This window comes from Scleropages formosus, chromosome 8, assembly GCF_900964775.1.
Source record: "Scleropages formosus chromosome 8, fSclFor1.1, whole genome shotgun sequence".
In the NCBI taxonomy this organism is placed as follows: domain Eukaryota; kingdom Metazoa; phylum Chordata; class Actinopteri; order Osteoglossiformes; family Osteoglossidae; genus Scleropages; species Scleropages formosus.
The window spans coordinates 16,953,405-16,965,137 of NC_041813.1; the positions used below are offsets into that span (position 1 = coordinate 16,953,405).

The 11,733-nt window shown below is 41.2% G+C and overlaps 1 protein-coding gene across 1 annotated transcript; it reads right to left on the minus strand.

Annotated features, from left to right (window-relative positions):
- Window positions 1-1,198: 1,198 nt before the first annotated feature.
- On the minus strand, window positions 1,199-11,325 carry LOC108935818 (heparan sulfate glucosamine 3-O-sulfotransferase 3B1-like). The gene is made up of 2 exons (XM_018754698.2): window positions 10,754-11,325; window positions 1,199-1,817 (listed from the first exon to the last, which is right to left on the minus strand). The coding sequence occupies exons 1-2, from the start codon at window positions 11,323-11,325 to the stop codon at window positions 1,199-1,201; spliced, it is 1,191 nt and encodes a 396-aa protein (XP_018610214.2).
- Window positions 11,326-11,733: the final 408 nt, after the last annotated feature.

Genomic DNA, 11,733 nt, shown 5'->3' on the forward strand with positions numbered 1-11,733 from the left:
CAGACCAAATATAGAATTCAATAATCTCTGGTCTCCACCTTTACACAGGAACTTTGAAATGATTGGACACAGACAGCACTAGCTTAAAACATAGCATAATCATTCTTGCTTTGGTGAAATTCACACTTCAGTCCCTTGATCCTAAGCAAGTATAGAAATTAACAGGAAAAATTACACAGAAAGATGTAAATCTCTGCCAAAATGTCAAGCAAGGGATACCCTCTTGACCATTTTGTGTTAAGACTTCTTATCTGTGACCCTAGAATGACCCAACTATGCAAAACTTCACTGAACTGCTGGTAGGATGTCACTTGTTACAGGACATGTGGCACAGCCGTCTCTAACAGAGCCAGGGGTTGCATCAGCAGCCCAAGTTGCATGATCAGATTAGTGCAATTTCAATGCATGGCCATTTACCCCATGATAGATCTGCCATTCAAAGGCAGAGGTCCAGAAGCCCAGCATTGTGTTCTCCCACATAACTGATTCAATGAGACTCAATTAGTCCTATATTCAACTTTGTTAAATGGATCATACATCTTCGAGGTCATGCAGATGTTAAAACTGAGTTATGGCATAGCTTCAACCAAGCAAAAATTCCACCATGATGCAACAAACAAAAGTGTCCTCATATAAAACAGGCAGAAATGCTGCTACGCATCAAAATATTCTTTCCCATTTGTGCTTTTTTTCATATATATTCATAACATCCAGGGGGCTTTGCTAAGGTGTTCAGGGCAGCTGGTAGTGTAATGGTTAAAGCTACTTCCTTTAGACCCAAGGGTCATGGGTTCAATCACTACTATTGACTGTAGTAACCTTGAACAAGGTACTTACCCTCAATTGCCCTGGTAAAACTACCCAGCTCTGTAAATGGATGAATACCTACCATTGTTACTTCTTTTTGGAGAAAAGCATCAGCTAAACAAACAATTATAAATAATGTTTGAATTTTTAATTTGCTGTTTCTTCCATTTGCTACCTGTTCTTAAAGATCAAGAAGTGCCTGCAACTCAGTTAAGCTTAACCACAAAAAAGAATGGAGAGCAACAAATAAGGCAGCCCAGTTGGGATACCAGCTGTACACTAGTGGCTGGGGAGTTTAGTGAATCGACTGCTTCAAAAGTCCAAATAAATTATGACAGAACAGTTTTTTTAAACACTTAAGACTATGTCCAATTAATATCATCTTTCAGTTCTAATCCCAGCCAAAGTCTTGTCCAGTCATCTGGTAGAACTTTTTGTTGAAGGGTCTGTAGAAATCCCGAAGACACTTCACCACATCTTGGTCAATGTTGGGGTGAGTCCTTCCTTTTGTTTTGCCAAGGCAGTGGGGTTTGCTGCTGCCCTCTGGCTTCTTGAGACAGGGGAAGCCCTTAGTGTGGTTGAAATAGAAGTGCTTGTCTGTGATGATGCGCTTCAGGCCTAGGAAGTCCTGCACACGGGCCATCTCACCAGCTGGGTCGCGGATCAACCACTCACCGCTGACAAATAAGATCTGGCTTATAGGGAAAAACTGCAGCCAGCCGTCCAGGTGCTTCGCATAGAGGCCAATCTGCACAGCACTCCAAGTGGTGTCTATGAGGCCTGTGGTCCGGTTCTTAAAGGTCAAGACCTCAAAAGTTGGAATGTCAGGCTTCTTGGAAAGCGTCTGGGTATAGTCAGAGATTGCCCTTGTCACAGGGTCCCTGACCACCACGATCAGCTTGGTTTCATGAGACATGGCATGGATGCGAGCTGGAGCTTCTCGGGTCACAAAGTAGCTGGGTGTTTTCTCCATTGTGATTTGCCCTTCAAGGGTCCTAGGCATCAGGTCCCTACAGATGGGCAAGGAAGAGAAAAATGTTTGTCAAAAATTGCATCTTCCTGTACCAGTTATAACTTTTAGTGTCCTTCAGGTAAGCCACTTTTGACCACAGAGGTACAAAATGAAGACTAATGTTCCTTTCAAAGGTGGAACCACCTACATTAAACAAGCAAATGCTTTGTGGAAAAGATTTAGAAACATCTAGGTGCTTGCTGAGACCATAAATATTCATATGAGCCCTGGCTGTACATCCAATCACCTGGAAGCAATGAGAAGGCTTCCACAGAGTGAAGCTTTAGCATGCCACTTCAGTCATATTTACATACTAACTGACAACAGCAAATATACAAATGGTATCTACAGAACAAAGATGACCAGAACAAAGCTGACGACTGAAGCAGGCCAGTTCAAAATAAGCACTTTGTTTTCTTCCAATTTAACTTCAACTATTGCTTTCTGCCCTATGGCTGCATAAATATATTTAAGCAAGTGTACAATCTGCGTATAATTCACAGGCAACAAAGGTTTACAGCTTTGAAGACATTTCTCTAATGCTCAGTACATCTGCCTTATTGTTGAAGCTAGAGCACATTATAGCCCTCAAGTTCTATGAAGAATGGACTGTATGAAAAACACTAATTGCCTGGTGCAATAAAAACACAATGTGTTGTGCTTTCTTTTAGTCCCATGATGTGTGCTTCTTAGGGGCTTAACTGTTACTACAGGGAGCAAAAAAAAAAACATTGTTGGGTGGTTGTGAGGGATCTACTGCAGACTGACTTTGCAATGTTTATCGAATGGCATATAACCTCAGAAAGTCTGAGCAAGTTAGACATTGGTTTTGGAGAATTCCTTAATACTACACAAATCAATACAACTGATTTAGTCCCAACAAATCCTAATGTGATGAAACTTTGAGAACCAACGTGATTAACCAGCACTGAGAAAGAAGAGAGAATACTGGTGTGATGTAAACTGCAGAGTGCTTCATATTATTTCCATTTAAAGGTTATTTTCTTTATTAAGGGTATGTATTCTCAAGGTATGTTGAACTCTTGTGCAAGCAACCAAGCATCCAGTCTTTTCTGTGGTTTTGAATCCAAATCAGGCCCTTTCCTTGAATCAGTAAAATCTAAAGAATGACTGAGGGATGTGAAAAAAGCAAGATGGAATGCAAAAGCTATTGTAGGACCAAGGGATCGTAGTTCTAAGAGGAAAAATCTCCATTATTCCAATATGATTTATGAGGTATCTCATACTGATGGTGGCACTCTGACTCTAAAGTCCTATTGTTGCCGTTAAAGGCTGTTGACCCTTAGAGTGCATGAGTACAACATGGTGGGTCAGAGAAGAAAAAAAACTGAAGCAGCTGAGTATGGAGCAATCACCCTGTCACTGCTAGGGCAGGTCAGGTGACTGCTATGGGAGGAGTCACAGAGACACTGTGGGACAAAGGCACTACACCATCTCCTCTTGTGTAACAGAAGAATGGAAACTCTTAAACTTCAGCTACATTTTTTCTTTTTTGCCCACTCCACTGAAATAATGAAAGACTCATCTTTGCTCAACAGTACAGCAAAACAATGGTATTAGGCATTCATACTTAGCCTCCAGGAAATGTCTATTCTATTTCTTGAACATCTGCTACTGAAGACAGAACTATAACAAACTGTTCCACCACAACAGCCTGCTTATTCTCCACAACAAAAAGATCAACACACAGAAGTAAAACTGTATTGTACACATGCAGACAAAAATTTCAGAGGGTTCTCAATACGCTTCTCCGTAAATTTTTTTACGTTTCCAATTCCCTGCATGCCTTATAAAAGGCAGGTTTGTCTTATACTAAATGTTTCTGGTTTTGAGAACTCCCAAGTATCCCTCTCCTACAAGCTGAAAGGACTGGAGCATGGTAGTGTTTCCAAAGCTGGAAGAGAAGGCAAAACCATGTTGAGAGAACACATGACCATTTCAAACAGCATATTAACAGGTTCTTAGCACAGCTATGATTCCCCTCAGAATAATTGGATGATGGTATAATTGCACACACTGAAATCCCTTCATAAGTATTTCAAATATTTTTTCCTATAAAAATCTTCTCCCCTATTTTTCCCCAAGTATGCAAAAGCTAAGACAGGATAAATATTAATAGAAGCAGTTCACTCATTTTGTGCCCTATAACTTTGTCCTTATTCCTTTAACTTATTCTTCCTTAAGTAATTTATACGTCCATGACATACCTTGGATTCAAAGTCACCTAGTGCAAAGTTTGATAAAACACATTTATGACTCCCACCACACCAGGAGGGATATCACATCTCATTTATTTGAATACACAAACTGTCATCAGCACCACAAAACTAAGTAAACATAAGAGTTACTTAACAAGTATGGCTGAAATATTTGTTAAAGCACATTCAGTAAGTTTCTGTTAAAAATATTCATATTTCAAAAAGGCAGGAAGAGCTCCACAGTCAGGATTTTAACAGTATAATTGAAAAGCTACTAGTAACAGATCAAGTCTTAAAGGACAATGATTCAAAACTTATTATTTGAGCTCTCCTCCTTCCTGCTTCTGTATTGTCATTGCAAGATCTTCTAATTAACCACTGGGAGGAACGGGACTCCACATCAAATGATGCGTCTTGAGACTGACACACCATTTAGGAATGACCAGTACAACAGCACCACCTACTATCATATCTGGGGTCTCCTGAGATTTTGAATAATTAATTTGTTCATTGTTGATTTAATTTTTAAGCCCCAACTACATATAATAGAATAAACAAAAAGTCAAAAAGTATCACACACTGAATTTTCAGGACAAATTAGGAAAAGGTTCTGCAAGCTTGTGGAAAAAAAATTCTTATATAGAATAAGATGATGAATTTTATACTGAAGCAAGACAGATACATAAATTTGAGAATTCAGAACTGACAAATGTGAAATGAATTTTCTTTTAAACCTGTTAATGTGACACCAGAAACTGAAAAGCTGAACCAGTTAATCAAGTTTTCTGCCACTTCACCAGATGACACAAAGACCTAACATCATTTTGTTTTTACCAACAAAGGACATTACTTGTTCCTTAAGAGATGGCTCTGTTCTTCAAACTGAGCATTGCTTGCATACATTTCTGTACAGAGATGTCCTTATTTTTGTCACATAACAACACGTCTTTTTTAATAAAGACCACCCAGTGCCTGTAATCACAATAAAACAAAAAATTAAATGCTGTCTAAAAGAAACAGGAAAAAAACATTAGAAAGCTAAAGAATTATGAAGGGTCACTTAAATCTTCTACAAAGACCTTCTCCTTGTTCCAGTAAGCTATACACTCTAAAATAATGGTAACTGGATTCTTTATCTTGAGATATGGCATTCATAATGTTTTGCCCTAATATGTTCCTATAATGGTATTGCCATGTTCTGCTCCGGAAGGAAGATGGCAGACACAAAATGCACAACTCCAGGCTTTATTAAAAGGGAAATCCAGAAATCGTACAGGCCAGGTCGGTCGAGGTGCAAATAAGGTTTCCAGGACAATCTGAAATCGTAGTTGAAGGGCACGCGGTGGTCAAACACACGAAGCAATGAAGCGGGGGGTCAAGGGTTCGGCGAAGGGACAGGGACGAGGAAGGGACAACAAGGGAAGGTGAGTAATTGAGAGCATGCAGTAGCGAGTGGAATGGCCGAACTAGATTCCGAGTCGGTTGTTATTCATCTGCGTCCTCTTATGCCTCTCCCCGGGCTGGGTCCCAGGTGCTCCTCGTCAAGTTGATGGCGTGGGCATGGCAGGTATCATTTTGAAAGACTGACTACATTTACTTCCAGCCTTGGCTTCAACTTCTCTATGTATTCACAAAAATTGTAGATATGTATATTGCTGAAGCCACATCAGTTCTGCAATTCTGAGTTGGGGAAATACCAGGGAATACCCCAAACCTACCTACGGACTTTCGTATGACAGGAAAGGAAAAGGGGGGGTGAATCAACTGGATTTCCTCACCCAGCTTGTGGTGGTGTTGGCTAAGAGCTCTGTTTTCCCAGCTGCAATTGTAAGGTCTTGATACTACAGAATGCAGGTGAACTAATTGAGATGAGAGACAAAATCATCTCTCAACAGCTTGCTGTCTACAGCTAATGTAGACCTAGGGGACTCCTGCGCTTTCACGAGAAATGCAGAATGGACTCTCCTCCACTTAAAAGCTCCATTAGTTGTGTTTTTAATGTTCTTGGTAACACCCTAGTGAGCCCATCAAAGTTAACTACATGCTCCCACCAGGCAACCACGAAACCCCTCTGCCACCCTCTTCGTTTAGGGTTATAAGAAGCTCTCAAGTGAACCTCTTGAGACTGTGTTCTTCTACTGGCTGCTGTTCTGAAGGCAAACACCAGTGATTCACAGTTCCTGTTGAGCAGATTTGTTCTTGAGTCTGTCTCCCATCTAGTTCGTTACTGACTGCTTGCTAAGCAGTAAAGAATGAACAGCCCATTTCTGGTGGAGTACCGACTCAAATGGGACATCTGTTCTCGGATGTGTTTGGTGTCCTTAAATTGAAACCCTAATTCATTACCGACCCAGAGGGAGGGTCTGTACACAAGGGGAGCAAGAGAAAATAGCGGCACATAATCGATATCTCCACTTCTCAGCAGTTCTTTCCTCGCTTGAAGAGGAGGCGGAAAAAATTACACCCTAAATGACAAATGTTGTCTCCAACTTATAATGGATGGGTTCAAACAATTGCTTTTCTTTTGGATATTTTGGCCTTTGTGCCATAGAAACGGGACTGTTTGACACACACAGTTCCTGTCCAGTGTAATGTCCATTGTGTCCATTTCAAAGGGGAGGGCCTGGCTATCCAGGGAGCAAAGGTTGTGTTTGAAGGCGGAGCCCAACGGCCGCCCACAGAGGATCATGCCATCGGAGTGATCAGAATAGGCAGGATGGCACATAACAGATTCTTTGCCGCTCCAGGAGCACTTTTATTTGTGCATTGCAAGAGGCCAAACTATATAAACAATTCAAACAAACTGATATCCTAGGTATACAGTACTGTGCAAAAGTCTTGGGCACTTAGATGTTTCACAAAAATTTTTGTTTTAGATGGTTATTTAATGTCTTCTATGTTAGTGTCAATAGGAAAGAGCATATTTTAGATTTCCAAGCATTCCTTTTGCAAAAAGTTGCAGTATTACAGTAAGGATTTTGTATGTCATTAAAGAAAGAAAGTATACACACACACACACACACACACACACACACTGTCTGAGACAGCCTGTCCTGAGCTGGGTCACAGCAAACCGGAGCCTAACCCAGCAACACAGGGCAGGGACACACCCAGGACAGGATGGCAGTCCATCGCAAGGGGCCCTAAGCAGAACTCAAACCCCAGATCTGCCAGAGAACGGGACCCGGCCAAGCCCGCCGGACCAAGCGGTTGTTGACAATGGATGGTTAATAAGCTTTGTAGGGAGTTTATTAATTAAGAGTATTATTTTTGGAAGCACTCTCATTTTGTAGCTTTTTCTCCCAAATGCCTAAAACTTTTGCACAGTACTATAGGTGTCTGCAATAGTGATTTTACAGCAGCAAAACACTGAAGCAAAGAATCAGATTGTCTCATTGCCAGTGCCTGCCTATAGCTCAAGCTTTTTCAAGAGCCTTTAATGCTAAGCCAATAACTGGCAACATCAGTGTCACTGCCAGCGTCTTTCAGCATCATGTTCAGTGCAAGCGTAGAACAAATGGATCAAACAAATGTTTGCAACATTTGCCTAAAAATTACAAGGCCTTTGGGCCATAGAAACAGCCTGACTACATTGCAGAGGGTATAAGCCACAAAGCTGTAATTACACATGAAAGCCATCCTTTACATCTTCTGCCCAATACATATGTAAACCAAGCAGCAATGAAATGTCTGCTTTGAGAAGTAAACTGTAAACAGCAATTTGTAGTTTACCATATTTCAGAAAAAATTAAATATCGATTCCTCGATTTCTCCATTTCTCTATAGTAGTGTACAATTAAGTTGGGGTTTAAAAAAACTGTAGAGACTATGAAGACTGAAGTAACAGGAAAGGAAGATGGCACTGGGTAATGCTTTCACATTTGAGAAAAAATTCTGTGGCACTCCAACAATAAATGTGATTTTTAATGTTTCTGTTCTTTTTCCCCTTATACATAAATTTGGATGATGGACTGCCCCCCCTTGTCCTCACACCTTAGCTTCCTGTGGTGACAGTGGGAAATGTTAAGAAAGCTTCTGCCAATCACTGGCATTCTGGTACTCCACCGAGCATTGTTGAACAACTTACAGTGCAAAAAGAGGGGTCTGTATACCACCACATGTGTCACTATTTAGTTTAAGGCCTTTAAAGTGGTTTTCCAGTGGACAACAACCCCTACCTACTCAGGCCTTCTTTTTAAGTCTCCCATTAAAAATGCTCAATCGCTCTGCAGTCATTACAGCCTTAACATTTATAGGAACATTTAGAGCATTAACGATGAAATATCATTTCCTCTTCCCTGAAGAAGTCCTGCTGGTCCTTCTGTTTATCTTTCCTAAAAGAATGGCTTATCTAAACTTTTCACAGACAAGAAAGCAAGGCAGTTGTCTGTATGCTAAAAATGAGCTCACACTACAAATGACTTGCAGAGCCCATAAGTTTGCTTCCTTAAAAGAACACATTCAGATGTTTCATTTTATAATAAAAGAGGTGAAAGGGTTGATGACGGTTTTTCATATATTGTTGACATTCTCTCAAAAGTCATTCAAAGATCCAACTTTGAAATCATAAAGCATCCTTTCACTGACACAAAACATACATTTTCTACTTCCTGTTTAAAGTCTCATTTGAGTTTTACTTTATGTATTTCAGTGTAACTGTCTGGTAATAAATAGTTCTGTGGAAACAAATACTTTCAAACTGGTCAAACAGAGTGACCAAGAAACTTCTCCCGGTAAGAAAGCGTTGTTTTAAAAGAGTTAAAAAGTGGAGGCTCAGAGTGAAGTGTCTGGTGATCCTGTGTGGCTCTCATACCAACAGGTTGAGGGGAGATTACAGTATACAGTGTGCTTAGGAAGCACTGCTGTCATTCAAAAGCACCAGCTTCACAGGAAATCCCACTGATAATGACATCTGTAGGGTATCTCAACAGATGGGGTTACGCAGATGTGTACTAGAGGTGCAAAACCATACAGGATATATGATTGAAGGATTCAAAAGATTCAACAAGGTGGATTATAGCATTCCTGTAGGAGCTCATTCATGAATGAGGGCTGCGAGGTAGCATCGGCTTGCCACGGGGCCCAACAGAGTGGATACAGTGCCCCCCTCCCATCCTTGGAATCCAGATAAGGCAGCTCCGCACTCTTTAGGACACAGGTCCTAACATTTATCAGAACATCCAGATACTTTATAATAAGACTTTGACACAGATCTTACAACATTGTGGACAATTAATGTCCTGCTATATTTAATATACAGAAGTATGTAGTCAATATAAATCATGGATCATATAATTCTGCAGCACTTTCACAATGCAACCTGGCTCAACTTAATCATAAATGAAGGCCCTATATGGAGCTCAGAACTACACCCATATGCCACCTGTCTGCCTAGCCATCTTATGAAAAGATCTCCAGCAGACCATAGTTAATCCCCTTCTGTTATTAGTCCATTGAGGGCCTGGTCACTATTTTAGGCAAAAGTCTTTATAATGCTGTCCCATATAGATATCTCCTAACAAATAAAGTCCTTTCAACTGGGACTGCTCTTTATTTTTTATACACATCTGAGATATTAAAGTTGTTAAACTTTACTGTACTTGCCAGTCATTCCAGTACTTTAAAAACAGAAGCATATGAGTTTTACATTATAATTTAGGTTGAAGGTTCTGCCTCCATACAGCAGCCTACATTACTTTTGAGACTTACTGAATTTCTTATTTAAATCCGTCAAATTTTGTTCCCGAAATGAACAATTCCAAGTCTGGAGCCAATTGTAATTAAAATCAGGTATTTAGGCATCCACTTGACTAAGGCAAAAGATATTTTCCTAAATCCAGCAGTAAGGCAAACAAAGTTCTTATTTCTGAAATATATCTCAAAAAGTGTCTGGATTAGTCAGTCATGTATTTAATCTTAGCAAAAATATTCTCCAAAAAGAGACAAGCTGCTTTGTCTGTTAAAATGCCAAAAGTGGAGGAGCTGCAGTCCCTGACATTATGCATTTTTATAAAGTAAGATAAAAATGTTAGTCTCAACGAGAAAGTGCTTTGAAATGTCTGACCAGTGGGAAAGGACACGACTTTAAAAAGTTTAATTTGGTTTGAAAGTTTACAGTGCCCATGTCTGCGGTACAAAACAAACACCGCTGGGCCTATAATACACAGTTATACTAATATAAATTATATAACTTTGTATAAACACTAATTGTCTTCATGCCCAAAACAGCACTTTAACATTTCACACTTTGGCGATACCGATAAGACTTATTTCGAGGACCGTTATTAATTATAATGAACATCATTTCAACAATGGGCAATTATAGGTGCACAAGCCAGAAAATGAGATGTTGATTATTATTCTGAAAACAATCTCGGCATAGCTCGTACTTGCAGACAATCAAATAATAATATTTACATGTCACTTTTCTGAGTTTCTACTAGTAATTTTTATGCAATACGTGCATTTCAAATTTCCTGGAGGTGACCCTTTTGTTTCTCCCCATCCATCATCCACGTACATAAGATTTAAGATGTTTCATTTTAAAAATTAAATACGGGTCTGCAAATAAAATGTCAAAATGAGCAATTTCTCCTAACTAAGTGGATCAGATCGGTCCAGCGCCGTTTGTTTTTTCATCCAAAAACGCATGTGATGTGTGAATGTCTTATTATTTACTTTTCTTACACAGTCCTCAGCTTCAGTCGCATCTCACCTGTACCAGCCCAGCCCGCGGTGGTAGTTCCTGTCGAAGAAATGCGGCTCGGCTCCCACCGCCCTGATATCGGGGTGCACGCGCAGGAACTCGAGCAGCGCTCGCGTGCCGCCCTTCTTCACCCCGATGATGATCGCCTGTGGCAGCTTCTTGCTCTCCGAAGCGCTCGAGAAGTTGGACAAGATGCACGGTTCCAGACAGCCCCGATGATCCCCTCTCGTTTCGTCCCAGTCGTCCGATCGGTCTGAGTCCACCTCGTCGTTCAACAGGTCCCGAGACGCCGTCCTCGCGGATGGTGCCTCTTGATCGGACTCGTTTTTAGACACCAACCTGGACACGAGACTCGCACCCGAAGCATCAGACTGATGATCAGTGTCCGTACCAGCAGCAAACTGCAACTCCTTCCCCTGCTCCAGGTCCGTCATATAACTCGGCATCGTGGAAGCGTAGCCCACGCAGCAGTACAGCATGTAGAGCCACAGTGACAGCATGATGCTCACGAAGAATAGTTTATACTTCACCGGGTTGAACAGAACCACACACAGACCATTGCAAAGCAGGCTGTATTCCATAAGACTCCCGGGTGAGGATCGAAACGCTGCCAGACATGCTGGCGAAGTCACCCGTTCCTGGTGGCACCCGTGGAAGTCATCGCGTAAAAGACAGGCGGGATGCAACAGGAAGAAAGTGAACATATGAAGCACTAACAAAGAGGGTAAAGTAGCGCAGACTGAACTTACTGTAGCTGTCAACCATAATCGCCATGTGCACGCAACATGGGGAGCAGAGTAAAGGTGAGAGGTGGCCCAGCAGAGGTGTCTCCTCTTTACGCACAGATCAGGCTCCGCTCCGTGGACCTACTATCATCTCCACAGAGGGCAACAGCAGCTCAGAGCTGCGGGGGGTAACTGACGGGGGGAAGAGCCTATAGCCGCTCTGCAGAGTCAGTCACCATCATTAGTGTCGGAGAAAACGAAGAC

Bases quoted from the DNA above. Each gene is read 5' to 3' on its own strand.
- LOC108935818 (XM_018754698.2), bottom strand. From the start codon at position 11,325: ATGGAATACAGCCTGCTTTGCAATGGTCTGTGTGTGGTTCTGTTCAAC. The intron at 1,818-10,753 runs GTGAGATGCGAC...GCCCATCTGTAG, and splicing joins CGCGGGCTGGGCTGGTACAG to GGACCTGATGCCTAGGACCC.